Genomic DNA, 16809 nt, shown 5'->3' with positions numbered 1-16809 from the left:
TACTTGATATATAAAATTTAGCACCACATCAGTATGCACATGAATAGCTGTAGCAGATACCTCTAGGAGCTAAAACTCTCCTCTGTCATCATTAAATCCACGCAAGATCACTCCACTGCTCCTAACACGACCATAAGAACAAGCTGCAGCAGGCAGCTAACGATGGGTTATCAAAGCATGAAACTGAACTGCGCAATTTCTTCTGCACTGTGCAATATACTGCAAGTAACAGAAAACACCCTTTATAATAAAACACAAAGCTAGAACAAGTCCAAGATGGTTTACTGTGAGCAGAGGACAGATTAAGAAATTAGGCTCCAGAGAAGGAGGAAACTTCAGAACTTGCCAAGCAATCCAAAAGCCACAGTCTGAGGTGTTGCAGATTGAATCTGAAGCAGGAAAGGTCTCCGTAGGAGAGAAAAAATTATCAAGAAGGAACTGCTGCAGGACACCCATGCACACCTCGATGGCAGGACATCAGCCCTTCCCAAATGCTGGAGGAGCCCCTGGTTCCAAAAGGAACTGCAGCAACACCGAGCCATCACGTGAACCCATAAATAAGAAATTAAAGCGTCCCCAGGACCTCTAGGCAAGGAATATTTTGAGAATGCTTTGGTCAGCAGTTAAAGGGTGAGCTACAAGTAAGAATTAATGTTCAGGGCAGTCTGAGCTGTCATTGTCTTTTATGGCATTTTTTCCTAGCTGATTTGTGCTGGGAAATGAAGCTTTTTGGCATGGTTAGAAGAGGACTTCTCAACTTTGATCCCTCCCACTATTTAAAGCAGACTCAGCACAAACAGGAGGAGAAGGCACTTTTGCCCCTGTAGCAAAGCAAGAAATACTTTCTCACCAGAAAAAAACTGCCTCATCGAGACTGGTTACATTTTGATTTTAGCTAGCAAGGGACATCAACAGCAACTGTTAATTTCTTCAGGCTCTGCAAGAACCACACAATATGGGAATAAAAATCAAGATACAGGGAGGATAAGGTGCAATTAATGCACTACATCTGTGGGTGCAGCTGGCAAAACACCTGCCCCAACACAGCGCTCTACAGGGGCATAGAACACTGAGCCTCTGTATTACAAGTAGGGGCTGGCTACTAAGAACTGCATGAAGAAGTGGCCGAGCAGTATGACAGCAGGTTGTATTTACTTGTCTAAGGAATCCAAGTGATGCACACAGGAAAGAGCAGCCTTCATGGCACGCACCAAGCGACAGCCTGCTCACTGAGCACTGCCACCACAAGGAACAGATACCGTGCTTCTGCGAGCACAGTGCTCAGCAGCAATCACATCAAACAAATCTGATGTCAGAAATTAATAAAATTTAAAAAAACACCAAAACAACATCATCATCTTGGAGACTGAGCGGCTTTTTCTCCTTTTACAACACTCCTGCTTTGTAGAAGTTGTAACTTGGTTCCAGATGTCACATTTTTATCTCTGAGTTTTCTATGACTCTTCAAAGAAGTCTGGCAGCAATTTGAGACATTCATTAGTCAGTTATTTCTAAAGCATGTTACCAGGATATGATTTGAATTGTGTAACGTCTGTGTTTCTCACATGCTCCCATAACCTACGCTTTAATCAAGAGTTATTTGCTGCAAGTTTTATATAGCTCCAGTTTGCTTGCCACACAGCACTCAGGCTTTTCTTCTTCCAGAAGTCACATTCACACAGACAGGAAAACACTCAGAAGCTCTGCCACTTCAGAACACTTCATTTTATTCCCATTTCTATTTATTAGCATCTTCAGAAGGGAAAAAAAAAGCAAACAAAACCAACAGCAGCTGAAGCAAAGTGAAGCACAGAAAGCTGCGTCAGCCCAACCCTTCTGGCGTGGAAAGCACAACCCCAGAGCCACAGAGGTGTTTGTGAATCACAGTCTGGAGTTTAGGCCCAGTTTTGCTCAGGAAAATGCCTGCAAAGAGGCAACACCACTGACCTGCTGCTGCCCTAAAACAATTGCAGAAAGGACTCTGAGCCACAGCAGATCCACTTACGAGTGTGCTCCCTTCCAGCCCAGCTGTGCACAGCACGCTAGAGCAGAAAGTCAGAGCAATCTCCCTTCTCACATGCAGCCATCACTATGAAATGCCCAGAGCCAATTTTCTCGCTCAGCTGAAGCTTACACCCAGCTAGGGGCAGGGTCCCCATTAGCACCCACTGGAAGCTGAACCTGGGGCACAAAACCCTTTGCTTTCACTTGCTGCTGATGCAAACTGAAATGGAACCAGCTTCAGTGCAAGCAGAGATGATTTACACTAGTTCTAAATCCTCTGCACTGCTATAGAGAGTTAAGGGATGTTGACAAAATTCACATTGAAGAGATGTCCCCAGACCACAGAAGTCCTCCTTGACACAACCACCGCAGAGCTGCAGCAGAGAACATGGAGCTGTGCTGACAGTAAGGCATGGAAGCTGGACTACAGAAGGGGAAAATCTGCAGGAGGCTAACAAAAAAAAGTAAAAAAATTTAGAAAAAAAAAGAAAAAGAAAAAAGAGGACTCAGAGTGAAACAAGAGGGAAACAGAAGTGATATTTTTGGAATGCAAATGTTTTGAAGAGCCCTTGTTCTTTATATATTCAAATCAAAATCCCCCACCAGAGGAACCCGCCCCTCTCCCCAAGTTCCAGCCCTTCCTACACCCAGCCTTTTGCAAGCTTTTATTTTTCTCTTTAATACAGAAGAGGCACCCGAGGCATCCCAATTACAGCACTGCAATGGAGATTAACAGGATGCTTCTGCTCTAAAGAAAATCAGCAAGGAGTTACTACTTCAAAAGCTCACCTTGAACTCTGCACTAGCTTTCCCTTAGTGCCTCACTAAGGGATGAGGACCAGCAGCCTGCACCCTCCAGCACGTTTGGTGTGGAGCTGGGTGACACAGCTCTGGCAGCACAGCATTCAGCAACGTGCAGCCCCAGCACACCAGCTCTGCACCTCCTGCTCAACATCCACTGGCACAACTCTTTGTTGGCCCACCCTACAGCCAATCAAGCCAGATACCTGCATAGCTATTTTGGCTTGGATTATTTTGATAACCAAGTGAGCAGCAGGAGCCAGCAGAGAATTTCTTCTGTGGGCTTCATGATAGCTAAGCTATATATCCCTTCCCAAGGCTCTCTCTAAATAACTATGTATCATTTCACTAGCATGTTCAACTTACAGATGAAAAAGAAAAATATATATATATAATAGAAACTTAGTTAAAAGAAAGATCTAGACCCAAACTGACACCTAGAACGAGTCAAGTTTTAGTAACATGCATCAAGTCCAAGCCTAAGTATGTCATATATAACACAATGCTGCATCAAATAAACTCAATACTCAACTTTCTCAGTCTATCGTCTTCTCTCCTTACAACCTCAGCCATAATTCAGCAGCGATGCCCATCAGTCTCTAAGCTCCGCTTCTTTTTTCTCACCCTGCACTTCCTTACACCTCACATCCTATCAAAGATAGTATCACAGCTGTCCAAACGTCACTTCTGCTAGCATCTTTATCAATTACTTCGCTTTTTCACCAACTTTCTTCATATATGACCGGTTAAGTAGTTGCTAATACCAGCAGCAAGACTTCAGCCCTCCCTCCAGAAGCTAGATGCACTCTTCCCTATCAGGATGATGAAAGGCATGGAGCACTTCTGCTGTGAGGAGTGGCTGAGTGAGCTGCGACTTCAGCCTGGAAGAGGAGGCTCAGGGGAGTCTCATCCATAAATACCTATGGAAGGTACAGAGAAGAAAGAGCCAGGCTCTTTACCATGGTACCCAGTGCCAGGACAAGAGGCACTGGACACAAAGTGGAGCAGAGGAGGTGCCCTCTGACCATCAGGGAGCACTTCTCTGCCATGTGGGTGATGGAGCACTGGCACAGGCTGACTAGAGAGGTCGTGGAGTCTCTTCATTGGAGACTTTCAAAAGCCAGGACGTGGGCCTGGGCACCCAGCTCTGAGGCCCCTGCTGGGACAGGTATGGTGAGCCAGCGGTCTCTTTCAAACCAAATGATTTATGTCTCTTTCAAACAGATCCTTGAAGAGGTCTAAGTCTTCTCTCCTGAAGTCCAACAAGTTAGTCCTTCACCCCTCCCTCTGCCCTCAGGATCCTGAACTCCACCATCTCACAGATGCCACAGCCAAGGCTTCCTGAGCCTCCACATTCCCACATTATTTATGATTATGAAATCCAGAGCAGCTTTTCTCACCACCCCCCCTTTCTCTTGAGGCAGGGGATTGTCACTGATGCCACCCAGGGAATTGGGTGGGTGCAGTTCCCCTCAAGGCCTAGGCCCCGCAAACGCGAGGCTATTTCTAACACTTGGTATGGGGCCTGCTTGTTCTTCCAATCAACCTACAGCAAGCTGCCACTACTGTATCATCCTTAGCAGTCTTCCTCTTAATCCTAACCCACCACCAGGCAGAGCTTCATGTGTTCCAGCTGCTTTCACAAAAGAAGACAACACCTTCATTTTGTCTTGCCAGTCTGTCCTTCCAAAAGAGCCCATGTCCCTCCTTCACAGGACCCCAGTCACTACAGGCCTTCTTTCTGTTGCCAGAAGCCACCAGCTGACAGCCTTCCTATTCTTCCCTAGCCTCTCCTCCTCATCCCAATGCACTGCTTTGGCTTCAGGGCACAAAGTTTCACTCCTACCCTGCCATTTAATCTCTTTGTCTGCTTCCTTCCCTCAACATGCTTTCATCATAACATCCTTCAGCCCTTTGCTTCCATAAAAACCAGAGGGAAAACATCCATATAAAACAAAAATCAGTACCTATGGATTGCATTCATTGCCTTTGGTTTGGGAGGTGGAGAAAGCATTGCTTTACAGCACCAGAGGCATTTTTATTGACTTTCAATCCTCTTGCTTTCCAAATTAAAACACGAGCATGCAGAGAAAAAAATAGAAAAAGAAAAGAAGAAAAAAACCAACAAAAAATAGCAGAGATATGGCTGCTTTCTTACTTGCTCCTTTGCTGCTGGGAAATTACCATTGCAGCATGTGGTTTTACTAGCTTCTGGCAAGTTTTAGCCAATAAGTTATAAAACATTGATTTAAGGGGGGAAGGAAGGAGAAACAAAAAAGGCAGCAATAAAATTGCTTTTAAGTAACTCCAGTGTAGGTGGTGCATAAACAGGACACATCATTACTCAGTGAAAAATTCTTATTGGACAAATAAAAGGCAAAAAAAAGAAAAGGGGAAAGAACAAAAGCACAAAGGTGAAAGAAAATTCAGAGGTCCTTAGTTCATATTTTGTACTTCATTTTGTACTTATTTTGGCTACCTCAATGGATTCTTGGTGGTGAACTCACAAAAGAAAAACAATGCATATGAAACTTCTCTGGTTACCAGTTGACGATGCTCAAGAGAATCAGAATGTACCTTGAATTTTTGCACACACTGTGCACACTCACTGTGATGTGAGTCTATTCTCACATCAATGTAGCCTGTACGTTTAAGAAGCTCTACTATTTAAACATCACACTGAACACACAGAGCAAGTGTGTGTGAAGCTGCTGTAAGGAAAAGCAAATCTATACTGAGCACATCAGGAGCTGCATGATTTCTTTTTTTCTTCATCTGGAGTTTGAGCTCAGTTCTGAACAGGCTACAAGAGCTGTCTGATGCTGACAAGCCACTTCTGGTGATCCCCGCAAGTAGAGAAAACTCTTCATTTTTGAAGATATATTCCTGTAAGAAAATAACTGCCACAACCCTCACCTTAATATTATGCCTAATACAGTGCTGAAGGAGAGCCGATGTAATTTATATCTTTACCAGGCTGAACTTATAAAAGTCTTCTAATTTCCCCTCAAACATTGTAATTCCAATTCCTTGGTCATTTTTCATTGATTCCAGTTTATTGCTGATAAACACTGAACAGGGACCATGAATGAGGTCGCGACTGGTACTGCAGGTTAACACAAATCCCTTGCATGATCATACCATCTTGGTCATCCAGAGTCTTCTTGAGACCAAACATTCTGATTCTCAATTGCTTCATCCTGTTCCTACTCTGTCTTCATGATCATCTAGGTCCTCCCGTAAAACATTCTCAGCTTTCCATGATAGCTTCTTATCTTGTTGGTTCAGCAAATTTTATCTACACATACACCAAAAATAAATTATAGAACATATGTACGAATCAGCTTAATTTGGCATCATCTAGCATATATTTAATTACACTTGCCTCAACAACAACAACAAAAACTTACTCTCAAACATAACACTGCAGTAGTCAGACCAAACAGATCTGAAGTTACAAGAAACATCTGCCATAATCTTCTGAACATCTGGACCAACATAATATCTAAAGGCAGCATGGCATCTGGTGAACAAAATCCAACCTACCAAATACTCAAGATACCATTTCTTGTAATTCTGCAAAAGAACAGCAGAACAGTAAACAGATCTCATCAAAATTCCAAGTCTTACAAGTCTCCAAAAAAGGTAAAATGACACTGATCCACTGATATTATCCACTCAAAACACATGATGTAATTACCAAAGGTCTAAAATGTAACATTATGGTAAAGCTCTCCTCAATCATTTCTCTAAAGGTCTTTCCATTCTGCCTTCCCAAGCATGGTCTCCTCCTCTTCCTCATAGCTGCTCCTCATCTCTTCCTTCCTCTACTGTCCAGAACAAGTTTATCCCCCCTCCTTCTTCCAAAAGAACTGGGATACATTGAGGTCATCCCCATTTTGGCCCCACCTAGGAAACTCATTTACCTGTTATCAGTCCCATTAATATGGACTTTACCCGAGGCCATTCAGAGAGATAATACAAAGTTTGTTCCAAACCACTGGCAGAAATGAACAGTAAACTCAGTCATCTTATTTCCTCGTAAACAGATAGAGGAAACACAAATATGTCAAAGTAATTCATCAAGTCATGGTAAGAAATTCCAATTAAGGTGGGAAGTCTTAAGTATGGATAAATAGGATAAATTTCCATGTGGAACAAAGCCAGCTTAAGCCGTTCCCCCTGCCTCCAATCCATTCCTGCCTCTCACTGCAGCTTACTCACCCTTTGGTCATATCACTGCAACCTGGAACCAAGTAAATGAAAATACTGTCTTAAGAGAAAGTACAAGATTTATTTCTTCCAGTCAACCCCATTGGATAAGACACCTTCCAAACAAGGTGGCATTCCTGTTCTGCGCTCTCTGGAAAGTGATTAAAAAAATAAAATTATTTTTGTACAGTTTTTTTGGTTTGAGATAAAAGCACCATAACTGAGTACTTCAAAGCCTGCTCACTTTCTCAGTTTTTCCTCATACTAGATGCACACATATCACAGTTAATACTAGAGATTTAGTATCATTAACATAAAAAAATTAAGCTAGCTTATCTTTCACGGGTAACAGGCCTCCATCTTCTAGTACAGACCGGGGAGCTGCAAATACTCCACATTTATCCCTCACTGTCAGCCAACAACACTCTTTCCCTTCTGCTTCCACCAACCCTGCTCAAGAATCCATCTTCTTGCAATAATCCAGAAGCAGACATCAAAAAAGTCACTGATGATAACCTTCAGGCAGCAACCCAGTGGAGATCTGCTCTGCTACAACCAAAGTTACAGCAATTTGTTATTTTTCAAAATGCTTTAAAACATGCAAGCCAATACACAGCTTTACTTTGAATCTATCAAGATTCTCCATCTCAGAACTCAGACGCAAACTCTTCTAGAGTTATCTTCTCTAATCAGTCTGTTGAGATGTGGGGATGTGATTTGGATCTGAGGCTGTTCACAACTGTTAACACCACCTCTGTGTCCCAGTGGATTGCCCTGCAACAGAGATGTGCACGTGCTCGTTCTGGAGCACATGACTACGACTATACTGAATTTGCTTGAGTGAATGATATGAAATTTATGTTGGATTTATGCTTTTACATTACCCACAAGAGGGTTAAGAATTTCACATGAATATTTCCTGTTTGACTGCCTAAGGAAGTGTTTGTGAAACTAGCTGCTCAAACATTGCCAGCTCCTATCAACATTCCTCTTTTTTTCTAACCGAAATGAAAGTTGTGACCTCAGAAATTTGCTTGACAACTCGGAAAAGCTGAGCATGGCACCCACCTACTGCATGTACCCCCACCTCCCAACACCACCCAATTTCAGGAGGTATTTGGTAGGAGAGCAGATACATAGAAAAAGGGCTCAGCACAATGCTGTAGCAAGAACACACCTGTGAGTTTAAGATAAAATAGGAAGGAAATGGCTTCGCAAGCTTTAATATTCCCTTTTCCTTTTTTATTCCCCAATAGTTATATTCAGAAAAATCCTTCAAAAATCATCTCACATCTAACAAACCTAACATGAAGTAAAAGGCTTGAAGTCTTCACTTGGTTAAGTTACAGAATAAATTATTAGACTGGTCTAAAAATACAACCAGACATTTCTCTTCAAGGAGCTTTTGAATTGATAATCCCACAACAAAAATTGGTAATAAATTTTTTAATGCAACTGATTAACATTTTAGCTCACTTCGGAGCACTCAGTACCCCCTCACCTGGAAGTATTTAACTCCAGACTGCTGACATTTCCTAGAAATGCATCATAGTGCAAAAACAAGTTATGGTGTTGATAGAGCACAAAGCTCACTGGCCTGCCGCGGGTAAGAAATGTGATTACACCACACCAATCCCCCCCTCCAGCCTTCCCATTTTTCACCACAGAAACCATTCAGCCATAATCTATTTTTGCTGCTGCTGAATTTAAGTGAAAGATAAAGGATCACTGTACACCCACGCTAACAGCCTTGATACTGCTGGTAGACATTTAATGAGCAAAGGGAGGCTCTGAAGGTGCAGAACTACAGTGGCCATGGCAGAGACTGGTGGACTTGTTAAATAATGAAGAGCATCCCCTTCCTAATCATCAGCTGGATTTTCAGAGGGGACCCAGATCCATCTCCAGCTCCAAGGGAATGCCTGGGAAGACGATAGAGGCCACAACAGTGCAGTATTCACTGGAGCAAGGAAGCCACCAACGGTGCTCATGAGCCACTGAGGAGACGCTTCTTGCTGCAACACAGCACCAGCTCATCCCTCTACCATCCAAAGGGAGAGAAAAAACACCAAAAATAGCCTCCCACCATACGTACCATGCTGCCATCCTCTCAGCTAATCCTATATATGTTTTACCAGTCTTAAAACTAAACACTGGGTTCCGTTTTTAAGTGTTACATGAAGACTTTGGTGCAGGTTCTAGTGAAGGGAAAATTCTGTTGTGCCAGATTTCCTCCAGCCAATCTTAGAGCACAAAAAACCTGCTAAAAGCACCACTTGGTACTCTTATACAACTCATTCATGGGATCTCTGATCTCCAACAACACTTTCCCTTGATGTTCAAGGGTCTCCACTGTCTCCCCACTGTCCTTTTCCTGTCATTCCCATAATAAAAGACACCCTTTTTGCCAGCAAAGAGTACAAAGAAGGCAGGCAAGTGATGCTAGAACATCTCTTTAGATGCACACACCTGGGCCTGCACGTATCTCAAACGTTCCCTGCAAGCACTGCCTTTAGACAATGCAACTCACTCACCACTACCATGCCTATTTTTACCCTAGAGGACAGTATCTTTAAACTTGGAGATTTAACTAATAACATTAAAATGACGACTTACCAGTCTCTCATTATCTTCAGAGGTTCTCTGGTAATGAGCTGCTAAAGCAACATAATCCAGCGCCTGCTTGTTACATTCTAAACACTTAAGTCCATGACGGATTAGTCTCTGTGGGTCCGGGTAGAGAGGCAAGGCTGGCTGTGTGTTAGTAGAAATTCCTACCCCATTTCCTGAAGTAGCATTGGGTTTACGTGAAGGAGAGGATAAGTGCAAAGTCTGAGGAGTGGAAGATGCTGAAGAGCTCGCAGAAGGTGAAAACATTTGGTCTAAGGAAATTGGTTTCATCACCAGCTGAGAACACTGCATGATAAAGCCTTTGCTCTTGTGATCTCTTGCATGTTTAAGCAAGCTACATTTATTAAAAAAAAGGAGCATAGTTGAACACTGAGTGCACATAACTTCAATATGAACGCTTCGCCTACTATAGTGTTGAGTCAGGCTTTTCTCTAAGGCAAATGAATCCCCACATTCCAGGCAACAGTATCCAGAGGCTGGTAAATTAATACTGGTGTCAGGTGGAGGGCTAAGGTTTGGAGTATATATTGGCACGGGATTGGCACTGTGTAGCACTTTGTTGAATGCTTCCACGATGACAGGAGCAGCTTTCTTTACTTGATGCACCAGTGGCACAGACATCTGCGTCACCTGAGGCTGATTTCGCCTCTGCGCAGATGACTTCGCTGTAACAGAAGCAGCAACACTGTGGGGAACTAAATTGAGATTTGCCAAGTGCACAGCTTTGGGAAGGAGGCTGGAAGAGGTGGTCACGTTGGATGGCTGCACCATGATACCCTGCTGCTGGTGCTGCTTCTTGTTCAGCTGCTGCCCCGCAACACCAACTTTTATGGCACCACCACCGCAGTTTGGCAGCGGTGATAAAGACACAAGAGATGCAGTATTTGCAGCAAGATCTGCTTTCAAGCCATCTGCGTAAGGGTTCACTATGTTCGACAGCTGGATAGCTACGGCAGCCCCATTTTTGGTTGAATTTTTGCTAACCTCGCTTTCCGTAGCTGCACTAGTGTCAGGGGAAGGGAAAGATTTGATAAACTCTTCAGCAGATGAGGTTTCCAAAGGTGATTCTTCCAAAGACTTGCCCAACTCATCACTTTCTGGCAAAATTCTAGTTACAGTTCTTTTAATTTCACCCGAGGATGTCTTGATAGTCTTGATTCTAACTTTGGGAATAGCTGGTGGAGAGCTGGCTGCCATGGAAGGAGAGCCTTTCCCACTGCTGTCACTGCACACACTTCGAGGGCTCTCAGGCTGCTTGCTGGCCTTCCTCACTACCTCTAAGGGGCTCCGTGGACTCTTTGGTGACTTGGGCATTTTTGGACTTCCCTTTGTCCCATCTTTAAAAGAACCAGGTTCCTTTATAAGGTTTGACTGATCGCCTTTGGGAATACACGCAACCTTTTTGGCCTGAAGAGCTACCAACGCAGCCACGCAGGATGACAGCTTTGAGTGAGTTGGCTTTAACCTCTGGCGAGGTGGTACTGATGAAGACAAGTTCAGCTCAGGCACAGACCCTTTATCTTCTCCTAAATTACTGTGAGGGAGCTCTCCAAACACCAAGCCTTCCCCAAGGAAGCTACTGGTATCTACCAAGTCCTTTCCTGACTCCACAAACCTCTCAGTTGCTTTGTCTTGCTCTCTCCTGCTCATTTCCAGCCTGCTCTCTGGCTGGAAGTGGATCTCCATCTTTTGTTCCTTTTTACAATATTGATCAAACATGCTTAATTCAGGCTCTGGTACCTTCCTGAAGTGATCCAATACTGAAGCTCCTGTTGGCATATACACTGAAGGAGGTGGAAAATACAGAGTTTGAGCATGTTTGGGTTTATCACCAATACTATTCTCTTTGAATGTATCCTCTGGCTCAGGGCTGGAAATGGGGCTAAACTGACTAAAAGTTGGCAGAGGCTCTGACTTGGACTGGTCCAGTTTTTCAGAGTAACTTCTTGAGCTATCACCATTAATAAAAGTTGACTCAAACTTCCCATAATTATGCACCAAAGCATGAGCCTCTGATGGCAGATCAGACCCACGAAACCCATTGTGTAGCAGTCCAGTCCCAAGGTGATTCCCCTCCTTTTCCGCCTCAAAGGACTCCTGGCGACTCGTGTTCTTCACAATAACACTCACAACAGGAGCATCGGAGGGGGGCAAGGAGTGGGATAAGGACACGTTCTCATCTACGCAGATTCCTGATGACTTCAGGTGATTCTCGTTCTCCTCCCCAGCTGATGGAATGGTCTCCTTGGCATCAAGGCTAGTTGGATCAGGGATGTCAAAAGCAGCCAAGAGGTCATCAAAGTCTGGGGTTTTCATGTCCCCCATAGTGAAAGCTACAATTAAAAACAAAATACTTTGTCAGGTATATTTCTCTCAAGCACAAACCTCATAAGGTGTTGATGCAAGCAAGTCAAAAATAAAAACCAAAAGTACCCAAAACATTAACACATCTAAGGACATCTGCTGCAGACACTTCAGCCTCTATTTCAACTGCTCCAAGACTGACTGTTTATACAAAAGATACCAGCTCCGTGGGGCCTAGCTTCCTTAGCACAAAGGTATTCAGGCCAAGAAAGCTCCCTAGGGAAGGGGAAATGACATTCTGTCTTCTGCAGGCCCACCAACAGCTGGTATCAATTCAAGCTGCAGCCACCAGGCTATTTTCACACAATCAAGGGTCTCTTACTAGCTTTAGTTTTTAACTGCTGCCTTGTCCTCACCCTTGAGATGCAGAGACAGTTGACAAGTGACAGGAGCTATTCAAATCCTGTCTCACACAACTTGTCCCCTCCAGAGTTGTTCAAGGCATTGCAAGAAAAGCAGTGGGAGACAGCAGCACCTCACCAACCCTGGTCCATCAAGTCCATGTAGAGGACATTCTTTCACCCATACCTTACAGCTCCAAGAATAACTGTCATCATAAACCTCAACAGAAAAGATTCTGAAATGCATTACTGCATTTGTGGTTGTTTTAGGCTTTTTTTGGGGGGGAGGGGATGTTTGTGGGGGGAGGGGAATGTGTGTAGGGAGGGGTGGGGAAGGAAAGGAGAGCTAAAAAGCAACAGTGACTGCTGATTTCTCAAGAGATTGTTGCATGTGAAGAATTCCATCCTGCTTCGAGGAAGAAAGCAGGAAGTAAACGGGTGACCTGTAAGAAATAAACCTGAAAGGTGAGATGACTTCCTACCCAGGGCAATTTAAATAATACAAGTCTACAGTAAATATTTCAGTACAACAGCTCAAAGCACTGTAAACCAAGCAGGGGTTATCTGAATCAGGAAGCAATCCTTAATTAGGTAATGATGCCACCAGGCAAAACTGCCCACAGACAGAGTAAAGGATTGTATCCAAATCATAACAAGAAATGACATTCCCAGACAGCTCTCCTCACAAGCCTTCCAGAAAGGAGCGGGGCTTAAACACTGGCCACAGAGACCTGCAACAACAATAATCAAGCTCTGAGCAGATCCATGATGAAAACTGACAGCACAGAATCACTTGCACATTTCATTACTGTAAGGAATACTGGATTTGCCTGCACATCTAACCAAAACATTGGTGCAATATACAGACTTCCTGAACATTTAATAAGCTATTATTTTAAGACATTTCATTTTAAAACCGCATTTATATGAGCTGATATATACAGGGAGGAAAAAAGTCCAGGAGCACCAGTTCCTGCATGGCAAGGAGCACACACAGGCACAGCAACTCCTGCCACACTCACTTGATTTGGGCTGCATCAGCACTGCCAAAGCCAGCAGCAAGTGTGGGAGATGGAAGGGGTGGCAAGAGCCCAAAAGAAGGGGGCAGAGCTGGGAGTAGAGGTGCAGGCGGAGAACAGAGCCTGGACAAGGCAGAGGGAGAAAAGCAGCTGTTTGATACCTTCCTAAAAGTCTGGAAGTCACTGATTTCAGACTGCTTTTTTTTTTTTTTTTTTTTTTTTTTAAATAAACTCAGTCACAAATAACAAAGTTCGTCAAACATCACTCAGAAACCAAACAAAATGTTCCCAGCACCAGCAGTCTGCAGGTGGAGTTACAATTTCTAGAAGTGGGCCAGGAGAAATCACTACAGCACAGAACAGGAAGGCATGCTGGTCCTAGAGCATTAGCTCAGTCATGCCTATAGACAAGCCTTGGAGGTGTTGCTTAGGTTAACCTACTCCAAAACACTCTATGGAGATTTACTTGGCTTAAAAGTGGCTTGCTGTGGTTTAGCTTAACTTGTTCTCATTCTTAAATTAAACCACAAATATGAATGTCCATAAAGGGCTCTGCAGCAATTTACAAGTCACACTCCTCAGCAAGGTAAGGCAACTGTGCCTTGAGTTAAGTCCCCAAAACCCAGAAGATTATCCATCTGCTTCCAATCATCAGCAGCCGATAATGAGTTTAGAAACAGCATAGATTATTATAGTTGGCAAAGAGTGTGGATCTGAAGCTTCCCTTTTCTTTGGGTGGGAAAACACACGTGAGTTGGGCAAGAGCTAGGTATCGCTCAGCTGCTGAGATTTCTGGCACACGCATCCCTACGTGAGGCAGACATTTCATTCTGTAACAGGGAACACCCAAGTTTTATATGCTGAAAAAAAAATCAGTTTGCCAATCACTTTTGACCATTCCCTTCTGACCCCCGCATACCTAATCACATCTCTGGATGAATTAGAATGTTAAAACACAAGACAAAACAAAACTGAGGTATCTGCAGCATTACAAAATAAGGTTTTCTTGGAAAAAACTCTGCATTTTTAGGCTCTGCATGCATCTCTGAGTCCATCAAGAGACTACTTTCTCTAAGCTTCTCTTAGATAGAAAACAGAAAAAGTACACTGAAGAAATTCTGCCCAAACCTTCCACAAACTGGCTTGTGTGGAAAGCAGGAAGTAAGGACTTCCATCCTTACTCCATCCTTCCATTGCTAAAGATTTGCCTTAAAAAACAAAGCTCGGAAGCCAGCTTTCTCTCTCTATTCATCTATACAAGAGATGGACACGCTCCAAGACTTACAAAGCAATTGGACAGATCAGTAAAGCAAGCAGTGACATAGGACTCACAGAAGAAAGTACATATATTTCATTTCTTCAGGAGGCAGAGAACGTAGAGGCCTTCACACCATTCCAGAAATCTGTGAACTTGCTCTGGATGCCATAGCAGAGCCCAAGGCCTTCTGGTCCAGCCAAGTTTCACAGAATGGCTTAGGCTGGAGGAGACCTCAAAGATCACCTATTTCTAACCCTCATGCCATAGGGAGGACTGCAAATTGCTAAATCAAGTGTCAGATCAGGCTGCCCATCCAACCTGGCCTTGAGCACCTCCCAGGCTGAGGCATCTACAGCCTCTCAGAGCAGCCTACGCCAGGGCCTCACTGCCCTCTCAGGGAAAAACTTCCCCTGACATCCTACCTAAATCCTCCTTCTATTCCCCCCTGCCCTAACACTATCTATGTAAAAAATCTGATTTCTCTCCTGCTTATAGTCACCCTATAAACACTGGCAGGCCGCAGTGAGGTCTCCCCACAGCCTTCTCTTCCCCAGGCTGAACACCCCCAGCTCCTCAGCCCGTCTCCATAGCAGAGGTGCTGCAGCCCTCGCAGCATCTCCGTGCCCTCCTCTGCCCCGCTCCAGCAGCTCCGCACCCTTCCTGTGCTGGGGGCCCCAGGCCTGGACGCGGCACCGCAGGTGGGGCCTCACGAGGGCAGAGCAGAGGGGACAGTCCCCTCCCTGCCCGCCGCCACCCCTCTGTTGCTGCAGCCCAGGATGCCGTTGGCTTTCCGGGCCCCAGATGGACGCTGCTGCCTCGCGCGTGGCTTCTCATCCACCAGAGCCACCAAGTGCTTCTCCGCAGCGCTGCTCTCAAGGAGCTCTCCCAGTACACAATATACAAGCTCAGCCTCTCCACACACCCAGAGCCCCACGCTGTACAGACCTTCCTCTCGTAGTGCTATTCCTGGGGGCTTTGGGAGATCCGCAGCAGCTCCTCTACAGACTTCACACCAGCATGTAACATGCTGCTCGAGGAGGAAGTTCAAGATTGCCACCTAATAGGAGAGCATGAAACTGCAATTACACCGAGGTTGTGCGCCTTGAAAGAACGCAATAAATATTTATAAAGCCACAAGACAACGGTTAGGTGCAACGGAAGAGCTCTACCGAAGGCTCCGCGGGCCGAGGGAAGGCAGCGATCTCCCGGAGGGGCGCGGGGAGCGCTGGGGACGGAGGAGGCGGCGCGGGGATGGGATGGAGGAGGCCGGAGCAGAGCGCCAGCTGGCATTCGGGGAGCGCGGCCGGCCAGGGGCTGTCAGAAGGAGCGCGGCCGGCCGCGGGGCCGCCGGTCGGTTCCCACCCGCGCAGCGGAGCTCTCGCACAGGCGCCGAACTTTTCGCAGCCCTGCGGAAGACCGCGGCTCGGGGTCACGCGCGGCCCCGCGCCCGGCCCGCTCCGCCGCCCGCCCGCTGACAGCCGCCCCACGCGCGGGCCCGCCCGACACAAAGGCGCGGCCCCGGCCCGCCGCCCCCGCGCTGTCAGCCCGGCCCCGGCCCCGGCCCCGCGGCCGCACGTGGGCGGCCCCGCCGAAGTTTGTTCACCGCGGGCCTTCCGCCGCCGGGCCGCCCCGACCGACCGGTGGCGCGGCCCGGAACCGCCGGCGGCGGCGGCGGCGGGCGGAACGCGGGGCTCCGGCTGCCGGCGGCGGCGGAGCCGCCCGCCCTGCCTTGCCCTGCCCTGCCCGCGGGGCGGCAGCACGCGGCGGCGGCGCCCGCGGGGAAGGCGGAGGGCGAGCGGCGGGGGGCGGGCCGAGGCGCGGCCGGGCGGCACTCACCCACGCGGCGCTCCTCGACGGGCCCCGCCGCCGCCGCGGCCCCGCGCAGGCCTCACCCCGCACCGGGCACCAACGGCCGCAACATGGCGGCGGCGGCGGCGGGCGGGGACGGGGGCGGGGCCGGGGCGCGGCGGCACCGCCTCTCCCCACGCCGCGCCGGGAGCCGCCGCCGCCCCCCCCCCCCCGCGCGGCCCGGCCGGGAGAACGGGGCGGGCCGAGCGAGGGTCCGCGGGGGGAGCCGGGGGTTCCCGATAGCCGGAGCGGGCAGGGCGCGGAGGCCGGGCCCGAAGGAGGGCCTGACAGGGGGGCTGCCGTGCTGCCGTGCTGCCGGCCGGCGCTGCTC

At 46.8% G+C, this 16809-nt stretch overlaps 1 protein-coding gene across 4 annotated transcripts in view; it reads right to left on the bottom strand.

Moving 5' to 3' along the window:
* Positions 1-16565, bottom strand: part of ZNF592 (zinc finger protein 592) — a 34566-nt gene extending 18001 nt beyond the window's left edge. For 2 of the 4 annotated variants that reach the window (XM_090148570.1, XM_090148573.1), the window contains exons 1-3: positions 16467-16565; positions 15576-15687; positions 9634-11981 (exon numbers count right to left, since the gene is read on the bottom strand). In XM_090148570.1, the coding sequence (XP_090004696.1) occupies positions 9634-11973 (2340 nt within the window). In that variant the 5' untranslated portion in view covers positions 11974-11981; positions 15576-15687; positions 16467-16565. Of the gene's footprint in view, positions 1-9633; positions 11982-15575; positions 15688-15799; positions 16062-16466 lie in introns of those variants that run through there. The other 2 variants (XM_090148571.1, XM_090148572.1) reach the window with 2 other exon arrangements.
* Between the last annotated feature and the right edge of the window lie 244 nt (positions 16566-16809).

This window comes from Phasianus colchicus, chromosome 12 (assembly GCF_987193195.1).
Source record: "Phasianus colchicus chromosome 12, bPhaCol1.hap1.1, whole genome shotgun sequence".
Classification (NCBI taxonomy): domain Eukaryota; kingdom Metazoa; phylum Chordata; class Aves; order Galliformes; family Phasianidae; genus Phasianus; species Phasianus colchicus.
This window is presented reverse-complemented; position numbering and strand designations above follow the sequence as displayed.